Source organism: Neomonachus schauinslandi, chromosome 1, assembly GCF_002201575.2.
Source record: "Neomonachus schauinslandi chromosome 1, ASM220157v2, whole genome shotgun sequence".
Lineage (NCBI taxonomy): Eukaryota > Metazoa > Chordata > Mammalia > Carnivora > Phocidae > Neomonachus > Neomonachus schauinslandi.
The window spans coordinates 129,340,198-129,366,336 of NC_058403.1; the positions used below are offsets into that span (position 1 = coordinate 129,340,198).

The 26,139-nt window shown below is 48.2% G+C and overlaps 1 protein-coding gene across 1 annotated transcript in view; it reads left to right on the forward strand.

Moving 5' to 3' along the window:
• GALNT15 (polypeptide N-acetylgalactosaminyltransferase 15) overlaps window positions 1–26,139 on the forward strand; it is a 46,268-nt gene that overhangs the window by 17,091 nt on the left and 3,038 nt on the right. Inside the window, exons 2-8 of the mRNA XM_021678792.1 lie at window positions 2,834–3,000; window positions 6,591–6,795; window positions 13,607–13,774; window positions 16,096–16,213; window positions 17,951–18,145; window positions 20,778–20,909; window positions 21,307–21,411. Of these exons, the coding sequence (XP_021534467.1) occupies window positions 2,834–3,000; window positions 6,591–6,795; window positions 13,607–13,774; window positions 16,096–16,213; window positions 17,951–18,145; window positions 20,778–20,909; window positions 21,307–21,411 (1,090 nt within the window). The remainder of the gene's footprint in view (window positions 1–2,833; window positions 3,001–6,590; window positions 6,796–13,606; window positions 13,775–16,095; window positions 16,214–17,950; window positions 18,146–20,777; window positions 20,910–21,306; window positions 21,412–26,139) is intronic.

The following is a 26,139-nucleotide window of genomic DNA, read 5'->3' on the forward strand; positions in this document are numbered from 1 at the left end:
CACACACACACACACACACACACACACACACACACACACACACACACGCTGTTTCCCGTGCTCAAATTCTATGGACTGGGGGAGGGAAAAGACCCGTCCCTCCGGAAAGCATGGCTGTGTTCTGCCCTCAGGTGACAGACTTCAGTCCCTACAAAACTGCAGCCACGAGAATGCCATTTGCAGGCCTCTCTGTCCCCAAACGTCTCTCCTATCTGCATTGGAAAACAGCCAGCCCCCAAGCCATTGCCCTAGTGATATTTTCAGTTTGATTTGTACCCCCTGAATTCACTGAGGCATGATTACTTCTCACAGCCACTGGAGGCCCCAATCTTGACCCCTGGATTTTCCTACTCTCCCGACTTCAAAGGAAATAGAGAGGACATGATGGCAATGTTGAACCTGTTTGTGAGCAGGTCTAGAGAAATTCTGAGTGCAGAGTGGAAATTCTCCAAGTCAGGCGAGGTGGGGGAGCAAAGCTTCACCAGGGCTTCCGGGGAGAGGAGGGTGAGTGCGGGGAGGGGCCGCAGGGGTGAAATCCCTCAGCAGAGCAGGCAGTGAGCCCTGCAGCCTTGGTTATCTCCTGAAAACCTTACAGGAGGGGGTTTCACTTCGAATGGGTTATGTGAGCAGCCTGTAAAAGTGCACATAGAATTCATGATTTCATTTGTTGTAGGGATGCTTCTAAGGACAGTCACCCATTTAGGGACTTCTTTCTAAGATCTGTAGGAATTTCTTTTAAAAACTAGTGTGAGATGTGAAAACTGGTGAAGTTCCAGTAAAGTCTGTATTTGAGCTAATAGTATTTGAACTATGTCAAATTCCTGATTCTGCTCATGGTGGATGGTTATATAATATATCATCACTGGGCAAAGCTGCATGAAGATAACACAGGAACTCTCTGGACTATTTTTGCAACTTCTTGCAAGTCTTTAACTATTTCAAAATAAAAGTTGTAAATTGTAAAAAAAGAAAAGTACTAGAAAGAGCATCACTTTCCCTAAAAATTCTAGTATATAACTTCTCTGATGGTGACAATTCTGATGCAGAATAAACCTCCATTTTCTTTGGCTACTGGGAAGCTCAAATTTCAAATTCATTCTGGAAACTCCAAGGCCCTTATGGCCTATATATTTATGTTCTTTCTCTAGATATTGACTTTCTATTCTTTCTTTTTTAAGATTTATTTATTCATTTGAGAGAGAGAGCGAGAGTGAGCACTTGCATGGGGAGGGGCAGAGGGAGAGGGAGAGAATCTCAGGCAGACTCCTGATTTGAGCACAGAGCCTGATGTGGGGCTCCATCTCACCACCCTGAGGTCATGACCTGAGCAGAAATCAAGAGTCAGACGCTCAGTTGACTGAGCCGCCCAGGCCCCCCTTGAGTTTCTATTACTTATATTTCCCTCCCCCTGACTTTTCATCCTTACTTTTATATTACCATTATTTTATTGTGCATATTCCTTGTGAGTGACTTCAAATCCTTTATGGAAAGAAATAGGGCATTCATATATAAGTTAATAAAATAATTGGCAGCTAGTTTATGAGATATTCATATGTTTGGGATTTTTTTTAATCTAGGATTTCTGTTTTACTGTTACCTTAAAGCACTTACCTTGTATCACTCCTCCACCCCCTGGCATAAGATTCTTGCCTGGAGTCACATGCAGGAGTCTTGCACATTGAGAGTCTCAGCCTTGGGTAGGACTGTACTAGGCAGAGAGATGCTCAGCTGAGGACCAGCGTGGCATTTCCCTCCAGCTGGGCCAGCCTTAGTCTGGTTGGCAGTCTGCAGGCAATTGCCTTTAGGTGTTGGAAGTTTGAGGTCCTTGAGCCAACCCCTACTCAAATGCCAGTCCTCCTCCAGGGAGGGACATTTAGAGGCTACCTAGAAAAAAAAAGCGCCTTTTGTGAACAATTGTGAGCCACACACTGCTCCGAGCATCCTGTTGTTATTATAATTCTTTCCACTGTGGTCTCACTCACAACTCTCATCAGATGAAATGCAAAGCAAAGAGGGAGCATACTATTCATCTGCAAAGGAAGGAGGGAACCGGGCAGGCTCCTGACAGGGGTGGTACCTCCCACCCCTACCTCTCCAGCCACAAACCAGCGGAGGGGGAAAGGGCAGGGTAGCCTGGAAGCTCTGCCACTTACCAGCACTGCGAGCTTTGGTAAGTCTTGTCCACTCTCTGAGCCTCCGTTTCCTTATCCACAAAATGGGGGTAAGTGCCCAAACCAAAGACTTATTTTAGCGTAAACAAGCAGTAATATGTGTAGAGGACTTAGCACATTATCTGGCATATTGTTGGCACTCACAAATGTTCAATCCTTGCCCTTCTTCAAGAACAATAATCATATTTAACCTTTATTATGTGCTAGGTGCTGTGCTAGATTATACAGACACAAAAATAAAGAAAATAGTGTTTCTGCCCTTAAATGAATGACAATGCGTGTTGATAGGATACTCACTATGTACCTCCTCCTATTTAAGCCTTACAACAGCTCTATGAGGTTGGTAATGTCATTCACTCCCATTTTACAGGTTAGAACAGTTGTTTGCTGGGAATAGTGGCAATATCTCTCAACTGCTATGAGAGAGGCATGGATTAAACATTGCTCCTGGGATTTGAGGATTGGGAGACAGTAGACAGCACTACTGCGAGGGTCTGAGGGGTTCTCTTACCTTGGAAATTTCAAGCAAACCCGGGGTGGGGGGCGCGGGGAGGCTATCTGGTTAAAGCAGCCCTGGCCAGGGCCTAGGGAGTGTGTTAGAGGATGTCCAATGCTCCTTTTGGTCTTCTCTTCCCATGGCTCCCTGGTTCTCTTCCCTGCAGGTGTCTACAGCAGAACCCCGGGGACAGCCTGCCCACAGCCAGCGTCATCCTCTGTTTCCACGACGAGGCCTGGTCCACCCTCCTGAGGACTGTGCACAGCATCCTTGACACAGTGCCCAGGGCCTTTCTGAAGGAGATCATCTTGGTGGATGACCTCAGCCAGCAAGGTGGCTATGGGCTCCTCCCGCTTCTCGGGTGGGCCTAGACCCTGGGGGGTTCCCATGCAAAGACTAGGGTTTAGAGCCTGTAGAGGAAAGGTTCCCAGAAGCATACCTCCAGATGAGGATTCAGGTGCAGGTAACTCATTAGTGAAGAGCCCCAGGGGCACCTGGTAAGGAAGTGGGGGGAGAAGACATAGAAGGCAAAGCAGCCAAACAAGGCAAGGGGGTCCCAGCGAGGATCTCAGGAGGGTCGCTCCAGCCTGATCCCGGTGGGATCTCTCCCAGTCTCAACCTCCACACAGTCCAATATGCTTCTTCCCAAGACACTCAAGAATCACAGCAGGGTGGCCATTCCTTATCGCTCACTGCCTCCTAGACACTGGGTAAAGCAGTTGACATGTATTAGTCACTAAATCATTCCTGTTTATCCTGATCCATTCATTTTCCAGACGGAGGAAGCTGAGGCCTAGAGAAGAGAATTGACCGGGACTGAGTCATGCCAAGGGCAGCAGAGTCAGGCCCAGAGCCCAGACTTGCAGAATCTGCTCAAATGTTTCTACTGACAGGAAACTCACTACTAGGGACCAGCCCCTTGCCTGGCTGAGTTGTTAAAAGAAGATGGAGACATAAGAAAGTTCTAGGTCAGTGGTTCTCAAGCTTGAATGTACATCAGAATTGTCTGGCAGGCTTATTAAAACACTGATTGCTAGGATCTCCCCCAGAGTTTCTGGATCTGGTACTGGGCCCCCATGAATTTGCATTTCTAACAGGGTCTCAGGTGATACGGATGATGCTGGTCCGTGGACGACACTTTGAGAACCACTGCTCTGCTTCGGCTCGGGCCTCAGGCTTTATTTCTGGCTCAACCAAATGGCCTGTGGAGCCCCGCCCCCCGCCACCGGGCCCTGTGGGGAGAACAGACTGCTCCAAGGGAAACTGAACACTTGCTGAGGTCTGAAAAACACCATTCTAAGGGGAATGACAGAAGACAGGCTCGAGTAGCCACTGGCCTCTGCTAGTTCTTCTGAAGGGCCTCATGTTGGGAATTTGCCCAGCCCGGGCATGGAAGTGAATCAGACTCTCCAGAGGCCCCAGAAGCGTGTGAGGTTACTGAGGTACAGACAGCTGCGTATTAGGCCGGACGGGCAAGCAGTTCCTGGACTGGGCTGTGTTGGCTGGTGGAAGTACCCACAGACTCTCCGAACTCTCAGCTGTGCCGGGGTCCTCCCAAGAGCACATCTGTGGTTCCTCCCCCGTCAGACAATGAACTGTGTTATGTCAGTGTCCCTTGGTAGCCTTCCCTTCTCCTTGTGTGTGTAGATGCCGAGGAGCTGGGCCCCAGGGCAGTGGGGTCCTCCAATGTCCTCAGCATCTTCTTTTTTTTAATACTCTCACCCTTAAAAAAAAAAAAGATTTTATTTATTTACTTGAGAGGGAGAGACAGAAAAAGCAAGAACAGGGAAGAGGGGGAGAGGGAAAGGGAGAAGCAGACTCCTTACTTAGCAGGGATCCTGAAATGGGGCTGACCCTGAGAGCATGACCTGAGCAGAGGCTTAACCGACTGAGCCACCCTGGCACCCCGTCCTCAGCATCTTCTGCTTTCCACTTAGCCCTACTTGGAGTGTGGCTTTTGGCCTCCTAATCCAATGAGGCTACTCTACCTCTGCACATCACATCACATTCCAAGCAGAAAAGGGTGAAATGCTGAGGTCAGCCAAGTTTGTCCTTTAGAAAAAAATCCGTAAAACAACAGTTTTTTCCAGAATCTTCTCACCTAGTGTATTTCCACCAGAGTTAGATTAAAAGGCTATTACTAACAGCAAGGGAGTCTTGGTAGGTTAGTGCTTTTAGCTGCCCTGAACAAAATCAAGTTTCTGCTAGTAAGGTAGAAGAGGAGAATGAATGTTGGACAAGACAACTAGCAGTCTCAGTACAGTGGAGTCACCGAGGGGCTGGTTCTCACACATCCAAGTTCAGAAATTTTAATTTGCTAACAGAGGTCCTTCTCTAGGCAATGGACTTGGGACTAACAAACTTATCAGAAAAATAATTATAAAGTAATTGACATAATGTTTTACCACCAAGAAATTCAACAGCCAATGACTGGGAATCCTATGTCCACTGCCCAGGACAGTTTCCTCTGCAGAAAAGTCTCCCTGAGGAGCCACATGCTGCTCAGAAGGCAGCTCTCCAGGGAGTCTGCTGGGGCCTTCAGGTAAGGCTGCCTGAGCCTTCCCGAACTCCCTAGAGACTCAGCTGCCAAAATAGCAAGACTATGTGTATTCCCATCAAGACTGCCTCTGGGCTGGAGAACCAGGGAAATTCTTGCTCTTCAGCACAGTTCTGTTCAACACACATGTACTGAGTGCCTACCATGGGCCAGCCCTGTGCTAGGGATCAGAGCAGTGGAAATGCATGAGGTATAATCCCTGCCCTTGAGATCTTAGTTCAGTGGACTAGGGGCACCCCACTTCCAAGACTTCATGAAGGACACTACTTCTCCATGAATGCATTATTCCTTCTTCCTTTTGTCTCCACTAGCTTGTTCATCTTGATGTATGCATGTGTGTGTGTGTGTGTGTGTGTGCTCATGTGTGTGTTTAAGATAAGAAAGCTCTTAAACACAAAACCTAATAAGCTTCTCCCTTTACCCCCTCTAGAGTCATTGTTCCTCAAAGAATGTCTAGGCTCTTGGTCTTGGATTTTCAAGTCCCACTTTCTCTCCAACCCACTGCATTGCTATCCACCCCTACCGTTACAATGAAACCCTTTAGCCCACACCACCAATGATCTACCAGTGGCCACATTTAATGGACCTCTGTCTTTGACCTCCTTGACCACTGCCTTAGGTCAGATTTCTTTAGCGGAGCCTGAGATGGGATTCATGTGCTTGTGATTTTTAGGGGGTGTACTCTCAGGGGAAGCCTATAGGAGAGTAGGGGAAGCAGGAGAGGCAGAGAAAGGAACTGAGCCAAGATGAGGTTTCGGATGAAGTCCAACCACAGCCTGATCCCATGGACAGTTCTGCAGTGCCAACTGCATCTCAGAATCTGTCCTGCCTTGAGGCGAGGGAGTGGGCTTTGATAGCCCTGCACGGGTTGGTCATTGACCCTGGGCACCTGGGGCCAGGGACAGCATTCTGCAGGACTCTCTGGCACTCACAGGAGAAGCAGTTCTATACCCAAGGGCATGTCCCCGGAGAAGGGTGCAGACTAGTTAGCAACAAACCTACAGCTGCTGGGCACGTACAAACCAAACCAAACCTAAGAAGGGACCCTAGGTCATCTGAGTCGGGCACCAACAGAATCTACATAACCCACTGCTGCATTTAGAGAAGATTAGCCATTCCTCTCCTCTCCGGGCTTATGACACCATCTCTCCTGGCTTTTACTGGAGGGAATACCGACCCACCCCAAACTAATGAAGCAACTTACATCTTAGCAACAGCCATAGTGTGATGTATCTGAGTCTCAGGACCCTGGTGCTCACCACAGCTCCCAAGAGAGAATCGCTGACAATGATCCTAGTGATGGTCATCACACTCTCATTGGCTGTGGCATCTGTGACCCCACTGACCACAACTCTGTTGATTCCAGGACAACTCAAGTCTTCTCTCAGCGAATATGTGGCCAGGCTGGAGGGGGTGAAGTTGCTCAGGAGCAACAAGAGGCTGGGTGCCATCAGGGCCCGGATGCTGGGGGCCACCAGGGCCACCGGGGACGTGCTGGTCTTCATGGATTCCCACTGTGAGTGCCACCCGGGCTGGCTGGAGCCCCTCCTCAGCAGAATAGCTGGTGACAGGTAACTTCACCCTTGGGGTCTGGGGAGCCGAGGTGGGGCTGGGAGAAAGAGTCTACAGCCTCCACCACTCACAGAACATCTATCCACCATTGAACAAGTCCCCGAGGCTCCCCATGAGAGAGTAACATGCTTCTTTGGTTTTTTTTTTTTTCAGATGTTTGAGTTTGAGCCTTTTCAAAAGTATAGGGAGGTACATTGGAAGGGAAGTTAGAGGTCCTCCAGTCCATCTGCTTTGTTTTCTAAATACAAAAACAGGGGCCTAGAGAACAGCTTCTCTTAAGTTGCAAATACTCCTGGATAGGGTAACATCTTACCATGGTGTCATTCCCTTTGTTGAAAAGTCAGGAATTTTAATCAGGATTATAATATAACCTGAGAAAAAGTCTTTATATTTTGTTCGTAGGTACTTACCCCTAAACAGAATGTGTTAGACTCTGTGATTGCTAAACTTCAATCAAGAACCAGCATTGGTTTTTGGGATGAGGGGTCTCTAATGTCCTAACTAAGGCCTCAGGAGTGTGAAGTCAGAGAGAATTGCATTACACACCCCTTAGCCCAACATTTAAAATTTTTTCTTTGACCATTTCTCTGTTCTTTTTCCCCATCTTGCTGTCATTCGCTCCCCACTTCCTTGCTCTCCTCACACTGTTCCTAAATATGCCCTGTCAACCATTTTCCTCAATCTGAATATCCCACTAAGAAAAAGCAAAACCTGGTGGCTAGCCCACCTTGGACCACCTCAGGCATACCCCTTGGGGTTTCCTAGTACACAGTAGGAGTTCAACAAATGATCGTTCCTGATGATGGCCAGCCAGATAGGGCAGGTGCCCGAACCAAGCCTTATGACTTCTACCCTTGCACTCCTCCCCATGGTATACGTTCAATGTCTCCTTTGAAGTCAGGGATGACAACATCTAAGAAAAGACCTTTCTGGATAAGGAGGCAGAGGAATTAGCATATTCCACTAGATGAAGGAAGTTTCAAGCGACATGATGTCATTCGTTAATAGTCCAGCAATTCCTTTTTAATAAAGAACAATCAGAGTTCAAGTGAAATCGGGAAGGATTAGTTTTGCCCAGTACCGTAATACAGATTACTGCCCACTCCTGGCTATTGCCTCAGAAGAAAAGGAGATGTGTATAAATCCAGGACCAGGACGAGGACACGTAAACATGCAAACCTAACAAACTCCGCCATCTTGGATCTTGCCCTCAACATCATAATGACCGTGTATCATTGCAGTGGGAACTAAAGTTGGTCCAGCCTATTCCCCATCTAATTCCCATCCCCGTGTCACAGACAGATAGCTTTCAGAGGGACCTGTAAGATCATCTAGTCCTATCTCACGATTTCACTGCTGAAAGAAACTGAGTTCCAGGGAGGCCAAGGAGACCCCTCAGGGTCACACAGCCACTCAAAGAGCTAGACTGTTTTCCATGCTTCTTGTATGCAGACATTTAGGAACCCAGAAATTAATATCATTAAGCCTTATGTATGTATAACCCGAATAGACTGTTCTCATATAATTCTTTACTGACGCCCCCCCCGCCATGAGATGTCTCAGGCAAGTACTTCTGCTTCCATTTTACAGAGAGGGATAGTGGGGCTCCTCGGGGTGAAATGATCTGCGAGGGTGCATGGAGACTTTGCCGCTGAGTCAGGTGTTCTAACTCTGGGCCTACTGCTCTTTTTGCTGTCTATGAATTATTTTAAGAATTGGAGATGCTGATCAGGGAATGAGATTTATTCATCCCCCTCCCCACCCTGGTTGTGAGACATGTGTTAAAACATTGATTAGAACGAGCCCCTCATGTCTGCTGCTCACACTGGTGCCATTTTCACAGATCTGGAGATTTCTCACTCTAGGCTGAGAGAGGAAGACTTGGCAATACCTCAGTGTCCTCAGCTATAAATAAAATGGGGCTCCCTGAGAGACTTTCCACAGTTAAGAAGGTGGGTCCGTGAAATTTTCATTTCCTGGGCTCTTTCTTTCCTCTCGTTATCCAACTTTTCCCCTCCCCTTCTTCTTCCCTTTCAGTCTCCCTCCCTCTCTCCCTTTCCTGCCCCCCTGCACACACACACACACACACACACACACACGGGCACACACACGGCCTCTGGTCTTAGACCCCATTCTGGCTTGGCTTCCTCTTCATGTCCCCTCTCTTCTATGGTTTAACCATCTTTTTGTCATCCCACACCTCATTCACAGCTTCCTGTGTACCCTGTTTTCTTTGGGACCGATGTTCAGCTTGCAGGCCTTCACAGGTGAAGGTTGAAAGAAAAGCTAGCTCTCATGGGTCTGAGTTCTCATCTCTCTCCACTGCACACAGAGATGCTCTGAAAGCTGTGGCCTGGGAGAGTGGCCCTTTTAAGGTCTGCTTTGCTCCTATAGCAATTTTGCTCGAGCGTTTCCTCTGGCCTCCCATGGCAGCTCACCTTGTGTGAAGCAAAGCTGTAGAAGCCATTGGGCACAGTTTCTAATAGCTACTGCTCTTCAAGAGAGGAAAGGAGTCCCAGCTGCCTCTGAGGCTCATGGCAGGAGACATTCTGTCACCAGGTGAGGATCCATTGTGCAGGCGGCAGGAAAAGGTCTTTAGGGCCTTTCATTAAAAAGGTGGAGTGGGATGATGAGTAACAGTGTAACAAGCCATAAATCAACTATTTCAAAGAGTCATAACTTCCTCAACACCCCGATCAGAGGGTTCAAGGCCTGGTTCCTAGCCCTGGTCCCCCACCCTGCCCACAGAACAGGTCTATAGAGAGCCATATGGCAACTTTGTATGAATTGGTAAAAGGAGTCCCTTCTTCATTATCCTTTACTCTCATTTCTCAGAACATGTGTCATAACACGTTCATTTTTTAGAACAAGTTACTTTAATGCTAACAGCCAGAAATTTTAGAATGAAGTATGCAAATTTATAATGCCTATGATATTTGAAGCATTCTCTAAGTTTGGGCAGTGCACAACCCACATAACTGTACATAGCAGCCCCAGACAGAGCTGCTCAAAGAGCAGTTTTTAGAGCAGTGTTAGAGGTGCTGGTTGGTAGTTGGTTTCCGTGTAAAGTAACACAGATGAAGATCAAGGGTAGCTGTTACTCCAGCTGCCAGCTGACAACGGCCTTGTGCTAACTGTCAGCTCTAATACCCAAGCCAAGGAGTGAGAGTTATGGCCCTAGAGAAATTAAGGTTTCCAATGGGAAAGGGGCAGTCTTCAGTGAAGTGCTGAAAGACAACACCCACTGAGGGACGATGCTGGCTCCAGAGGCTGTCCAAGCTGTTTTCCCCTTGAATTTGGTCTGGTCCTCTATCTTAGAGACACCTAGTTCATAAGGTCATGTAGTGCTCAGCTAGGGCTGAGCCTGCTCCATGGGGAGAAGCAAGGTGGGACAGGGAACAGACCACCTCCCATCACCCTGCTCTGCAAGGGGTTAAATGATGAAAAGCAGTCTGAGGAATCCCATGTGAAAGTGTGAGTGTGCGTGTGTGTGTGTGAGTGTGTGTGTGTGAGAATATGTGTGTGTGTGTGAGAGTGTATGAAAAAGAGAGAGAGAGTGTGTGTGTGTGTGTGTGTGTGTGTGTGGTGAGGAGCAGCAGGGGGACCAAGATGACCCCAGCCCACAAAGGGAGCAGGCTTCTTTTGGTCTCAAGCCCCAGGGAAACTCTCCAGCCTTCTTCCTACCACACACCTCTCAGCACGACAGAGTCATGAAACGGCCAACACAAGTCTTAGGGTCACACTTGAGAAGCAAGAGCTCTGGGATTAGAGAATTCAGAGACTTTTGCTTCTCAATATAAGATACTGTCCACAACACCAAGAATTTGAGTGAACTTCCAAAATGACTTTAGATATCACAGACCCGGAGGAACATGGAGGTGCAGGAATAATAAAGAGGGATAAGGTAAGCCAGGGCTTGTAAGTAACCTAAGTTTGGTTGGTAAGGTTGAAGCCGCAATTAGATTTTGACTACTTGGACGGTAGTTTATTAGTTGACCTCACGTTCAGTGGTCAACCAGTCTTTGTTGACAGCTCTACTACCTCTGTTTGTCTTTTGAAACCCAACTGCCTGACCCCCTGGAGCTTAGAAAGGCTTAAGAGAGAATCAACCTTGTACTTGCCTGAGAGTTAAAACTCAATTTGCAAGAGAGAATGATGGTGTAAGCAGACACTTCTAGCTCCTTCCAAGTCAAACAGGGCAGCGTTGCTATTTTGCTTTAAGTGTATTCCAAGAACACCAGACACATCTGTAGGTACAAAACCCAAAGTTAAATATAAGACTGTTTGGGTTTTTTAAATCACCATTTTTGAGTCACTAGACTGCAGTTACTCCCTAATTCAGCCGTGGCTAAGCAGCTGCTATCCTCTTCATCTCTATCCAAAAGGCACTCAGAGTGTCTTGTGATTCATCACTTAGGTGTCTGGTTAAAATAGAAGGAAAAGGAGATCTCAGAAAGGAAAAGAAGCATTGGATATTTGGGGTGATACAGTTATTAACCGTGAGTTTTGCATAGGACTCTGAGCTTCCAGCAAGACAGAGCAAATAGAGAGACTTGATAAATTCTAGAGTTCCCATTTTCTGGTCCAAAGTAATGCACAGCCTTGTCAGGCAGGACAAGCTCAAAGATCTAGGAGTAGCTAGTTGTATGGATGCTCAGATGCAATTTCCTTTCTTGTCCTGTTATGATTACTAAGATGGCACAAATTTGATGGGATTCTTCAGGATTCAGCCACACGGCTTCCCTGGCTCTTGACTCTGAAATTCCACAAAATGCTTTGCCCGTAGCCAAATCCATCCCATCTGCTCAGTTCACTCCACAGGAAGTGGAGACTTGGGAGGGGGGGCTGGGTGTCCTCCTTTCTTCTTTGATCTTGCCTCTCAGTTTTCTTAGGTCAATTCAGGATGCCAGAAGCAGTGGGGACCCAGAGGGATTAAGTTTACTTTACCTTCCAGAGGGAACAATGTGAAAAGGGCAAGAAAATCATATTGGGATCCTTGCTCTAAATATAAACCCCATGACTCCTCATGCCAATGTCAGCCACTTAAGGACAGATAATTGAGTCCTAGGACCAGCCTGGTGCTTTCCATGTAGCCTGGGCCACCCTAGCCTGGCCATCTCTGAGGTGGGAAGAATAGAGATGGAAATCGATAGAAGTGTAAACACAGTGTGGCTGGCATCTCTCTGCCAGGAATCTCTCTTCTCTTAGATTGAGACCTTCCAGGACCCCCTGAGTTCAGGCCCGATCCATTTCATGGCATAGATTTTAACTTATTTTATTTTAGAGAGAGAGAGCATGCGCATGAGAGTGAGCAGGGGGAAAGAGGAGGGGCACAGGGAAAGGGAGAGAGAGAATTTTAAACTGGCTCCAGGGTCAGCATGGAGTCCAATGCAGGGCTTGATCTCACGACCGACCCTGAGATCATGACCTGAGCCAAAGTCAAGAGTTGGAGGCTTAACCGACTAAGCCACTCAGGCACACCATGGCATAGATTTTAGAAGTAACAGTCATGAGAGGCCAGAAAAAAATGTGACTGAGATATTGGCTACGTGGAGATCAGCTCCTGGTACTCCTGAATGATGACCTGTTTAGTTAAAAGGTGAGGTTTCTGACCTGTACCATTTTCCCCCATCACCCTCTCTGTGGTCATATCCCAGGCTGTGCAAACAAAACAAAACAAACAAGAACAACAGCAAAAAAAGGGGTAAAATCCAATTACCAACAGCAGCAGTAAATGAGCAAGCAGATAAGCCTCGACTTAGGTCTTTGGTTTGCTCATAGACGCCATGTGTTCGCGTACATGTGCATTTACACCAGGGACACTGCTGGAGTTTGGCAGTCCTGATTCTTCAAGCCGATCAAGTTGTATGATATAGGGAAGAACAAGAACCAGACCCTAGAGCAGGGGCCCATGAACCCTCTGAAATTGTGCATAATATTTTGGATATGTGCATATGATAATTTTTCTGAAGAGGATTCCATAGTTTTTCCCTGATTCTCAAAGAGATCAAAGACCCCCAAAGAAGTCAAGAGCCACTGTTCTAGAACATTACAGCTGAGAAAGGTGTTTGTGGGAAGTGGTTCAAACTCCCATTTTACAACTGAGGAAACTGAGGCCCAGAGACGTGCAACTGAGCTGAGACTAGAACCCCACTCTTCTGTCTTTTGGTGCTGTCAACAGAGGTTTTTCAAAAAAGAAAGAGGCAGGCATGCTCTTTACTTAAATGGGCCCCCAATTCCTTATGGAAAAACATATTTTCTAGAACAGTGCTATCTCATAGAAATATAACAAGCCATGTATTTAACATTTAAATTTAAACATTTCTAATAGTCATATTATAAAACAAAAAGAAACATGCAATTAATTTTTTTTAAAGATTTTATTTATTTATTTGACAGAGAGAGACACAGCGAGAGAGGGAACACAAGCAGGGGGAGTGGGAGAGGGAGAAGCAGGCTTCCCGCGGAGCAGGGAGCCCGACGCGGGGCTGGATCCCAGGACCCTGGGATCATGACCTGAGCCGAAGGCAGACACTTAACCACTAAGCCACCGAGGTGCCCCCACAAACATTTTAGATATAGGATGCACTCACTCTGGTTACCCATCAAGGGCACCATTTGGAAGGCTGAAGAGAGACAAGCCATTGCGGTACATTCCCCATCTCAATTTAGACAGACCATATTTTAGGTGCCTGCGAGCCACATGTGGCTCCTGGCTGCCATATTAGGCAGCACAAGTGTAGATTATGCTTTTATCCCCCAGCAAGTGAATGGTTTTTATCCCTTATTTGATTCCACAATTTTTTCCAGGAGCCGAGTGGTGTCTCCAGTCATAGATGTGATTGACTGGAAGAATTTCCAGTATTACCCCTCCAAGTACCTGCAGCGTGGGGTGTTGGACTGGAAGCTGGATTTCCACTGGGAGCCTTTGCCGGAGCGAGAAAGGAAGATCCTCCAGTCCCCCATCAGCCCCATTAGGTGAGGCTCCTCACACAGCCTGCTCCTTCTTTGCTTCCTCAGGAAGGACTCGGCAGCCAAACTGCTTGGGATCAAATCCTGGCCCCACCTGTTTTCTAGCAAGTTACTTAATCTGTGCCTCAGTTTCTTCATCAGTGAATTGAGGGTAACAGTGAAAGAGTCACTACATGAAAAGCAGAGAGTGCCAGGCACTCAAACCTCAGTGTTATTATTGTTATATTCTTAAGTGAATGGAGTCCAGCTTAAGCTCTTTCAAGTAGCTTCTTCAGTGAACACCCCTGTGGGTGGGGCAGTGAGAGAACCCAAGCCGGGATCTTGACCTAATTCTACCTCTCCAGGTAACACTGGAATTTCCCTGACCTCAGGTGCTTTCTTGCTAAAAAGGAAGGATTCCTTCAGGTGAATGCTAAGACACCCTAACTCTCAAAATATATAAAATTCTATGAGTTCCTTGCTTGCTTTGGTGTTGGGGCATGTTTGGGTTTTGGAAGCTTATTCTATTTAAGAAGATGTTCTAGATATCTTCTTTTGCATAACAAACCACCCAAACTTAGTGGTGTAGAACAACAACAGTTTTATTAAGCTCACAGATTCTGTGGGTCAGGAATTATGAAAGAGAGCACCAGGGTTGGTGGTCTCTGCTCCATGGTATTCAGGATGGCAGGAGATATAGCTCAAGATGGCAGCAGGGGTGGGGGGGCGCTGCCCTGAGGCCCATCGAATGTCTGAAGGTTGATGCCTGTCATCAGCTGGGACCTCCACGGGAACTTCAGCCACTCCCTCCATCAGGTCACTGCCCCTGGGGCTTGCTACACCATGACACTGGGTTCTGACACTAAGTATCCTAAGATGGCCAGGTGAAACAAGCTCTATCCCCCTCCCCCTTTAAAAAACATAGTTTGTTGAGGTGAATTTCACATACCACAAATGAGCCATTTAAAAATGAACAGTCTCATAACAAGTAGCGCAAGTTGTGCAAGCACCACCTCGATCTAGTGCCAGAACATTTCCATCACTCCAAAGTAGAATCCCATACCCATTAAGTGTTGTTTCCCACCCTCTCCTCCCCCCAGCCCCTGGCAACCACTGTCTATCTATGGATTGATCGATTCTGGATGTTTCATATAAATGGAATCATATGATGTGTGACCTTTCATGCCTGGCTTCTTTCACTCAGTCTAATGTTTTAGATGACGTATCCCCTTCTCTCACCAAGCCTCAGAATTCACCCAGGGTCACTTGCAAAAAGATCCCAGGCCCACCTAGGTTCATGGGAAGGAGGCACAGACCCCACCCCTCAGGGGAAGCAATGTCAACGTCACATTGTAAGGAGAGCCTGTGGGACAAGGGATCGTGTGGTGTTGCCCTCTGGGCAGTTGGCCTCCATTCGCCGTGGTCCATCTCCATCATACACTGCCCAATGCTCACCAATTATACAGCTGGTGTCTGAGCACCGAGTACAGGGACACGGTAGGAAGGCATTAGGCACAAACAGGCCTTCCCAGGGGTCTGCCCAAGGGAGTGTGACTCTAACGGAAGTCTGAGAAGCCGCAAGCTCAGAAGTGCAAAGAAAAAATTGTCTTTATTTTCTAATAACTGGACTTTGGTCGTTTCTATCTTAACCCCTCTTTCCACCTACCAGCAGAAAACGTCCGTGCAAATTAGTCAAATCCCATGACAGCTTAGTGATTGCATATTTAAATCTATCATCCAGGCATGTGCCCTCACCCTGTCTCCCTGAAGTTGATTTTGAGCTCCAGGCTTCTTTGAGGGGGGTGGTCAGCATCAGTGGGGAGGGAGTGCCCCACGTTGGGCTCAAGCTGTCCTGCATGGTTGTTCACCACCATGCACTTTCACTGGTCATGGCCTCTGGCCAGAGGTTGGCACACCCGGCCCCCAGCGGCCTGCACCTACGCTCGGTATCTGCCCAAGTCCCACTTTGGGATGTGGGAAGAAAAAGCCAGACTGTTTCCCTGGTTTCCCTAGCCTGGTGCTACCTGCCTTAGGGTGCATTATGTTAACAAGGCCTTCTTCCCAAAGGTCTCTCTAGAGGTACTCAAGCCAGAGGGTAGGGGAGCCTCAGGTGCAGCCCCGTGGCCCTCCCTTTAGGAGGTAAAAGGGCCCAGGCAACCATAACTCTCTTCTCATAAAATACTGGGATTTTTGACATGGTTGCTTGGCTCTGGTCTTGCAATGAAAAGCATTGAGGTCTATCTGGGCCCGTAGCCCACTCTCTCGGCCCCTGGAGCTCCTGCATGGTAAGCCTTCCTGATATGCTCGGGGTTCTGAACTGCCATCTGTTCCATCTTCTCTCTGCCCAGGAGCCCAGTGGTGCCCAGCGGGGTTGTGGCCATCGACAGACATTACTTCCAAAACACTGGAGCGTATGACCCTCTCATGTCCCTGCAGGGTGGCGAAAACCTCGAGCTGTCTCTCAAGGTATGTCCTGGACCAAGGGAGGAGCCAGGTGGGCTCTGTGGAGTAGTGGGTAAGGTCCCAGCTTGGAGGCAGCCCTTAAATGCCCCTGGTCAGGTCTAAGGCCGCAGGCAAAGAATAAAGTCATGAAATGTGGTGTGTCCCCTTCCCATTTGTCTCGTGCCCTACCTTGACTGTGCCCCCAGCCTCCCTCACGAAGCCAGCTATCAAACCTCCCCATAGGAAAGGGCACAGTATCAGCCACGCATACTGTACATAGGGGTTCCCGTACATTCTCTGTGCACGGCACCCTCAGCATCTCTGTCGTTATTCACAGCACCCATAGGCCAAAACCAATGCCAGACAGTTCTGTGCATTGAGTACAGTGGTCTCCCTTTATCTGCGGTTTCAGTTGCCCATGGTCAGCCGCAGTCCAGAAGCAGACGATCCTCCTTCTGAGGTATCGTCAAGTCGGTCGTAGCTGAACTCTAGGTCACAGTGTCTGCGACATTTCTCTCACTCCATCTCATCACAAGAAGGGCGGGTACATTATAAGAAGATATTTTCGGAGAGAGACACCATAATCATATAACTTTTATTACAGTATATCATTATATTGTTTTATTTTATTATTAGTTGTTGTTCATCTCCTACTGTGCCTAATTTATAAATTAAACTTTATCACGGGTACGTATGCATGTATAAGGAAAAAACATAGTATATATAGGGCCCAGAACTATCCGTGATTTCAGGCATCTATTGGGGGTCCTGAACATATCCCCCGTGGATAAGAAGGAACTACCCTAGCTCCAAAAAATAAGTATTTGTCCTAAAACTTTAGCGCCTGTTGGGCACCACCCAACTTCTCGAACCTCGGAATCAGATCAGACCTCGTTTCCCATTCCATGTCGATTTTAACACGATACTTGCTTTTTCATCCCAGCAATCACTGAAAGCCCAACCCAATAGAGCTGTCCATTATCAGAAGTGCAGCCATCTAATGTTGAAACCATGAATTACCTCAAGCTTGTAGTTTGCAGAACATCCAACAGATGTCACTATGTTTCTCTCAAACATTTAAAATACCCTGCATGGCCCTTTGAGGTTGCTGGGGCACCCCAAGGGTACCTTGGCATACAGTTTGGGAACTCCATCTTTGTTGTGTTTCAGTTCATATGCTGCCTATGCTAGGAACGTTTTTGTTTTTCCTCTTTATCCCCAAGGATGAAATGAAAGGCTTCCTAGCAAATGAATTCCAGGCATTTGGGAGTAGGCAGGAGCGTTAACAGAGAACACTGAGAATCCTCCTGAAGAAGGAGAGACTGACTATGTTTAGAGAGAGCTTGCTTTCCCCTTGCAGGGGACGTCACGAGCTTTTAGAAATTCTCTGACCATTAGGGACCCCCTTTCCCCTGAGGAGGCAGCTTTGGGGAACAGGGGAGCACATGGCCACATCTCTAAAAGTGCTAAAAGTTGCCCCTCTCGGTGTGCTTCAGGGGAAGGGCACGTTCAGGTGGTCGCGTAGATGTGGCCCCCTCACTCCACTGGTTCTGTCCCGAGACATCTGGGCCCATTCTTCCCATCCTGTCACTCCCCTGCCCAAAACTCCCAGATCTGGAAACTCTGCGGCACCCGAGGACTAGAATTCTCTTTCCAATTTTGTGCTCCTGATTTCTCGTGCATTTTTCCAGCCCCTGGATTCCTGACTTCCCATGGACTTGGAGTGGTGTTCAGATGTTTATTTTTCTCGTTTTCTGGCAGGTCTGGCTCTGTGGTGGCTCCGTTGAAATCCTCCCCTGCTCTCGGGTGGGGCACATTTACCGGAATCAGGAAACCCACTCCCCCCTTGATCAGGAGGCCGCTCTGAGGAACAAGGTTCGCATTGCTGAGACTTGGCTGGGCTCATTCAAAGAAACCTTCTACAGGCACAGCCCAGAGGCCTTCTCCTTGAGCAAGGTAAGGAGAGATCCAGGCAGGGGCTTCTTGACCCGCCACTGGGCCACCAGCGGGAGGGTGAGCCAGGGAGTGCCTCTCCCTCTAGCCTGGAGGGGAAAATACAAGCTTTTGGCTTGTGCTTCCCTTAAGTTGCCCCTCTCAAGTGCCTCCTCTACTAGGCAGGACTGCCCATCTCTCCCAAGCATCTCTCCCAAGCATCAGGTCATCCCAGCTGGTCTTGGCCTGGAGCCTCCTGATGTCAGTGGGATGATATCTGTGGGATGTGGCATAGAACACATTGGGGCAGAGGACAGATTGTGCAGGGAATAAGCAGTAACAGGTCTCAGAGGGCCGTTTCATCCTGGGCAAAGTGCTCAAGGCTACGAAATTACCCAAGACATGAAACAAATAAAGTATAAAAATAAACATAAAAGATCCAGAACAAGCCACAGAAAAATGAAAAATTTAAACATTTAATTAAATGTCCACAAGCAGTGCATTTTCAACGGCCATTCAGCTCAATTCTTATGGGGTAACACAGAATATTATTCGACATGAGATGTGGGTTCCCATTAATGTTTGCTATGCTGGGAGCAGGGGCTCCAAAGGTAAGGTTTCTGTGACCCACAAAGGTCTTGGGACAACTCCCACAAGCCCCTCACCAGCCTACTCTGCTGGGTCTGCTCTATTCTCTGATCCACAAATCTCCCCATCTGTTATCTGATGACTTTCACAAGGACAGTGGCACTTCCTACTGGTAAATGAGAAGCCTTTTTTTGTTTGTTTTGAACATTCCTATTAATTCATGTTTTGGAAATATCCTATTGCTGACATCAGTGTCAAGATTTTAATAATAGCACTGCCTCCCTGAAGGTGGAGGCATTTACTTTATGCATTTACTTTAAATTTAAATAATTAAAAATCAATTTCGTTCTACAATTTCTATCCTTCCATCCCATCTCCCACCCCACCCCCAAAACCCTCACGTAGATTTTGAGATACAGAAATTCTGGGCACCCAAAAGACAAGGCTGGGGTTTCACTGTTGGAAGAGTTGACATTCTCTTGTTTTATCCTCTCAAGCAAGGTTATACAGAAGAGCAAGTTCATTGTCAGCATGCCTCCTCATTTGAGGTCAGACAAGGGCTGGGTAGATTCGCCAGTTTGTTTCATTACCAAGAAAGGTGAAGGTGATAGAATATGCATGAAGGAATATTCCTGCTCTGGGAGCAAAGTCCAACCCAATAGAATGGCTGGCGAGGTCTCAAGTGAACGTTCAGAATGCTGAGAAACTATAAAAAACTTGTATTAATTTCCTTAGAGGAAAGAGTAATAGATCTCTTTGGTTTAATGGTAGGTACATATGCTGAATAAACAAGACATTCCTGCCCCAGAGAAGTTGTTCTCAAGCTTCCTGTGAATAAAACTCACCAGGAAAGATGGTTAAAATGCAGATTCCAAGGGTGCTGCCCCAACCTACTGAACCATAGTCTCTGGTGTAGGGCCTAGGAACCTGCCTTTTTAACAAGTTCCTTGGGCATTTCTGAGCCAGGTGCTTGGGATCACAGTTTGAGAAGCATGCCGAGAGCATTTCAGTATGGAGGATTCAGACCTTACTCCCTCCAACATTTCCATCTGAGGAGTAAAAAAAAAGAAGAAGCTGAATCAAACCAAACTCACTTCATATAGCCTGTCAGCCCAGTGTCTGGTTGCCAGCCTAGAGGCCATCAGGCTGGAACTCTGAAATGGACTTCTTGCTCCAGCCCTCTCTCCTTTCCTCTCCTCACCCCAGGAAATATTCTCTTTCTCTCTCTCTTTTATTAAGTACTCAATGTGGGGCTTGAACTCATGACCCTGAGATCAAGACCTGAGCTGAGACCAAGAGTTAGATGCTTAACCAACTGAGCCACCCAGGAGCCCCACACTTTTGTTTTTGTTTTTGATCTTTCCAACCACTCCTTAGCACACCTGTCTTCCCTAAAAATATCCAGGACTTAGTACCAAATGTTTGGGTAGGTTTCCTTATATCTTATCAATATAGCCAAATACATAAATTTATATTAAAGTGTTAAGGACTTACCTGATATCCATCCCAGGACAACTGTATTATAAAGGAAAATCTCAAGGTAAGGGGATAGCGTCATCCAAATGAATGATTCGTTAATGGAGGAGATTGGGCACTTGGAGGGGAAGAAAAGCAAACTTGCCTTGTCTCCACCCCACCCCACACTTTCCCAGCTTATTTCACCTGGGTGGCCTTTGGGTCAGTTCCTGCCTCCATAAGGCTCATTATAGTGCTGCGTCACAGCAGCCTAGCTTCAAAGCCCCACCGTTTTGCCGGCTTCCACAGAAAAGTCCTTAGAGCACAGGTATAATGGTCTCTGTCGACTGAAGATGTGAGGGATTGTGGGGAGGGAGTGACCTCACACCCACGTTGCTCACTCCACAACTCTCTGTAGAGAGCATCCATCCTATTCTGTCCCTTTTAAACCTCTTCTCCCAACGCATGACCTTCCCCACTGTCTGCAGCCCTGGGGAACGGTGGCCTCGGTCCCCTCTCTCTGTCCGGGTCCTTCAGCCACCTCTGTCCACACATGAATGGTGGTAAACAGCAGGCTTTCCCTCTCACTGCCCATGTCTTTCTCCTCCCTCAGGCCGAGAAGCCAGACTGCACAGAACGCCTGCAGCTGCAAAGGAGTCTGGGTTGTCGGATGTTCCACTGGTTTCTGGCCAACATCTACCCTGAGCTGTACCCATCTGAGTGCAGGCCCAGGTTCTCTGGAAAGGCAAGACAGACCCCAAGGAAGATGCGGGGGGGTGGGGGGGGAAGGCGGGGAGGAGGGGGCAGGCAGCTTCCCAAGACAGAAACTGGGTGTTCAGGAGTTTGACCATGACCCTGGCCACACAGTCCCAAGCTCCACAGGGCCTCAGAGGCTTTCACACCTACCCTGAGGGAGGTGACTGGGTTGCCGCGAAACTTGTTTCAGGGCCTGTCATCATGACAGGTGTGGCCTGCCTCCTGTCCCTTGGGATTAGAGGCGTCAGCTTGACCTTGCTCATTTCTGTGGTCTGAACCTGACCCCTTGAGCTACACAGCAGAGAGAGGGGAGGGGAATGGCGCCTGACACAGGGCGTTTTTACAGTGGACGGCGGGGTTCAATTTGTACGGGTGTCCACTTTCAGCTCCACAACAGTGGACTTGGCTTCTGTGTAGACTGCCAGGCGGAAGGGGACATCCTGGGCTGCGCCATGATGCTAGCTCTCTGCAGTGACAGCCGGCCGCAACAGGTGGGTAGCCGGAGTTCTCAGCGTCACAGACCTGTGAGTGGTCTTTCCTGGGATGCTCCTCACTTCCCTTTGGGGAACCACCTTTCAGGGGTCCCATGTCCCCCACTCCGCCAACCCGGCCGGCTCTGCCCACCCCACCTCCAGGCACACGCACAAACACAGGCCATCACCAGAGAATACAAGCATCCGAGCCTGAGGGAAATGGATGCTTTTATTGAACGGATGAGGAAACTGAGGCTCAGAGAGTCACTAGCCCAGGGGTTGCAAGTTCAGATATGCCCAGGATCAGGCAGGGAAAGGAGGTGAGCACAGTGAGCTGGGTGGAGGATGCTGGGCCTGAGAAGCATGTGCCCATCTAAAAGCACAGCAGCACCTGTCCCCCAGCCTCAACAAATGTCTTCTCTTCTGTATGAAAGTGGGCCCAATATTATGACACCACCCCCCAATTTTTTTAAAGATTTATTTACTTATTTATTTGACAGAGAGAGACACAGCGAGAGAGGGAACACAAGCAGGGGGAGTGGGAGAGGGAGAAGCAGGCTTCCCGCCGAGCAGGGAGCCCGATGCGGGGCTCTATCCCAGGACCCCGGGATCATGACCTGAGCCGAAGGCAGACACTTAACCGACTGAGCCACCCAGGTGTCCCACCCCCAAATTTTAAAAGACATTTGAAACCCAGGGTTTATGGAAAATCTCCTCATTTAAATTAAACATCTATAATCAGAGGTCAAAGAGAACCACAATGTGCATGCACATTTCCACCAGGGCACTGCCTGAAACATCTGGACCAGCCAGAGATCCTCAGCCAATTAGGACCAGAGACAGGGAAAGTGGGTCACCTAAGTGGGCAGTGTAGACACGGAAGCACTGAGGAGGCCGGGGGAGCCCAGAAAGTGGTGCCTCAAACCCACAACTGTGGTTACAGTCTTGTCTCAGTCCCCTGATTCTGAGGCCTCCCAAGCAGATGTGTTGTGGCTTTCAGGAACTTTGTGTGGCTCTGTGGGAGCCAGAGTGCACAAAGTGAGGGATCTTTAGGGCACCACGGGAGTCTGGTGTGTGTGTGTGTGTGTGTGTGTCTCTGCATGCGTGTGTGTGTGCACGCTTGTGTTTGTGTGTCGGTGTGGAGCAGAGAAGGAGGGCTGGGTTTGGAGCAGACGGGCCTCCCGGCCTCAGGTGACCATGCTCCACTTGCCAGAGGAGAGCTTACACACAGATGGAGTCACTGGCTCCCAGCTTCAGAGCCTTGGCCTCATTCAGAACATTTCCCGTGCACAGAGCAATTTGGTCTGTGAAATGCCTCCCACAGGGAGGAAGCCTTTTCCTCCATGGTCAGAAGGAAAGCAGAGAGTACAAATGCCCCTCGGGAGCAGAGGGGCATAGCACAGAAGCTCTCCCGGGATGCCAGGGCTGGTGGGGCCTCTCCCCCGAATATAGTGCTCTGATGACTTGCTTGGGGAGGGACCAAGAGGCAGCAAGGAAGACAAACTGCACGGCTTTCCCCCGAGGCCCCACTCTGCAGCACAGCTGGACCTGGCAGGACCCGACAAGGATGGGGCTGCTGTGGCGACAGGAAAAGCTTATGGTCCTAGGGCAGCCGAAGAGAGATGCTGAACATGCCCAGGAGTCACTCTGCCCACAGGGACAGGCCCCTCCCGGAGCCGGAGTTCCTATTCTTGGATATAGATGGCTCACCACAGGGCAGACAATCTGAAATCAACACTGAGAAATCCAGGTGGCGCCTGGTTAAAATCTAGGTCTAGTAAAGATGGGTCAGTCCAGTGGCTCGTCCATTCCTTGCCTGTGGTTCTTAACCTTTTTAGGTTATATCTGGTGGTTGCCCCGTGGGGCAGGATCAACCCTTGACCCCAAATCTGGTTCAGATCTGGAGACTGATGATTCCACACATGTAACAAGAGAGAATGGAAAGCATGATTCACACAATGAGACTTTCTGGGGGCGAGCAGGGCAGACTTCCAGGCAGGCCAGCAACTGGCTTTGGGGCTTATGTGGTCGGGGGATGGGCCAGGTGAGTATTCCCAAACTCCGGCTGCTCTTACCTGGTTTGAACTTCCTGCCAGCACCAAAGAAGAAAGCACTTGGCTTTCTTATGAGCTTGCCCCGAAGTGCAGCAAGGGGATAAGGTGAAGCAGGTGGAGCTTGAAAGCTCAGAGGTCAGACATCAGACATGGAGTCAGACTCTTTATTACAAGTCACATGGTTCCTTCAAGAAGGTGATGAATTCTAAGGACAATTTCCCAGAAAAAAACACATATAAGCACATCTGGACAAAATTTTAACAATTTCCAGGGCTCATGGATCCCTTGAGGCCCCCTATGGTCCATGAAGCTCTAAAACCCTTGGTTCATAATTCCCAGAAGCTAAAGGAAAGAGTCAAAGAGTAGAACCATGTCTCCTCCTGCAGCACCCCAGGGGTTGGTAAACTTCATGCCCTCTATTGTCTGAGGAGAGAAGAAGGTAACTGAGTCAGGGGAAGGCTCTAGATGCTGCAGGGTCATTCCAGTACCCATGTAGGCCCCTTGATTATCAGGAAGGTCTCTTTGTATCTTAGGGTATAGATTTTCCTCAAAATTTCCATTGTGCAATAAGTTCTCAAGGCGGTGGGAAGCCTCAGTGATGCTGGCTGAGGGTTGGTGGGTCCACTCTTTTCACAACTTGGATGAACCTAGAAAGCCTAGCCTGCCCCCAAATCTCTTTCAGACTGTGACAGGGGCCTTTGCATTAAGGCCTCTATTAAAAATAAACAACAAAGTACAAGTTGCTGGAGATATTGATCAAATGAGTCAAGTAAGGCCCCAAGAGCCTAGGAGCAAACTCCAGAACATGTCTTGGAGGGTCTGGAGTCCAGCCTGGCAGGGAGGACCTGTGAGGCCAGGCTTGGCCGTGCAGGCTCTGGGATCCCAGAGGAAGGCCTACACCTGGAGGGCACGTGGGGAAACAGGTGCTCAGGATCCACGTGCCCTCTTTCAGTTTTGCCCTTTACCAGTGTTACAGAACACTCCAAAAGGCATTCACACCTGGCACAGGGGAGGAGGACATAGATATAAAGTGCTAAATGAGGAAGCCATGTAATGTGGTAGAAACAGCTCACCACTTTCTAGCTGTATGACATCAGAAGCCTTCTTAACCCCTCCGAGTCTTGGTTTCCTCTTCTGCAGCTGGGAATCATGCAGTTTCCTGCATGCCAACAGAATGTTAGCTTTTGTGGGTTTTCTGATTCTTGGTGGGGAGGAGGGGACTAGCAAGGACTTGTATGTGTAGCAAAATCATGAACTAGATAAGCTGAAAGTCCTTCTCCTAAAAGCACCTAGATATCCCATATAAAAATTAAGAAGAGGGGCGCCTGGGTGGCTCAGTTGGTTAAGCGACTGCCTTCGGCTCAGGTCATGATCCTGGAGTCCCGGGATCGAGTCCCGCATCGGGCTCCCTGCTCGGCAGGGAGTCTGCTTCTCCCTCTGACCCTCCCCCCCTCCTGCTCTCTCTCTCTCATTCTCTCTCTCAAATAAATAAATAAAATCTTTAAAAAAAAATTAAGAAGAAACACATAACTGAGTTTGTGACAAAGGGAAATCTCCAGGGGCCAAAAATCAAGAGGCAACTTAAAATAGAGCCACAGGCATTGGCCAAGCTATCCTGCCGGAAGTGAGGGAACCTGGGGAATCCAGAGGCATTAGCTACATGCAGGAGTAGTTAATGAGAGCCTACAGCCTGTGACAGGTGAGAAGTTGGAAATGAGACATCATATAAAGCCAACTTTGACCTTCAAAGAGTAACCTATCTGCCAAAAGTTTGACTAGAAAAATCTACCCACAGCACAGGAAGATGACAAGGAAACTTGTCTACCTCCACAGGGTCTTTGTATAGGAGAAAGTTACTTCAAAAAAATTTTTTTAACCATAAGCCTGCATCTAATATGGGTTTAGGTTTCAAATTTATGTGTGGTGTGGGAATCCTCAAGCAAGACTGGCTACCTAATTTGTGGGGCCCAGTGCAAAATGAAAATGTGGGGTCCATCATTCATTTATTAAGAATTTCAAGATAGGGGTGCCTGGGTGGCTCAGTTGGTTAAGCGACTGCCTTCGGCTCAGGTCATGATCCTGGAGTCCTGGGATCGAGTCCCACATCGGGCTCCCTGCTCAGCAGGGAGTCTGCTTCTCCCTCTGACCCTCCCCCCTCTCATGCTCTCTCTATCTCATTCTCTCTCTCAAATAAATAAATAAAATCTTTAAAAAAAAAAGAATTTCAAAATAGTAACAATAGAGCATTAAACCAAGTATACGAAACCAAAAACATTAAACCCTTCTAGGCATGAGGCCCCACGTGAATGCATAGATCACATGTCCATGAAGCCAACTTTGTCTCCCAACCACAAAATTAATATAAAAATTCGTTCAGGCTGCACCTGGCAGGAACAGAAAATGGTTTTGTCAGAAAGTGCTCTCCAGCTGGGGCACACAGTCTTCCTAAAGTTAAAGCCCCTCTACAAAGATACGCACATCCAATACTACAAAACATGGGAGGAAAAAATGACCATGAGCGAGAGTCAGCAGATGCAACGGACTGCAGGAGAATTAGTTACAGGCCAGGTCAGATCTCTCCAGAAAGAGATCACCTTGGGCCTCAAGAGTGTTCCTCATCTGCTCCTCTTCCAGTGCACTCACAACACACAGCATTCCTTATGGCCTCACCTATGATGCAGTAAATAGAATA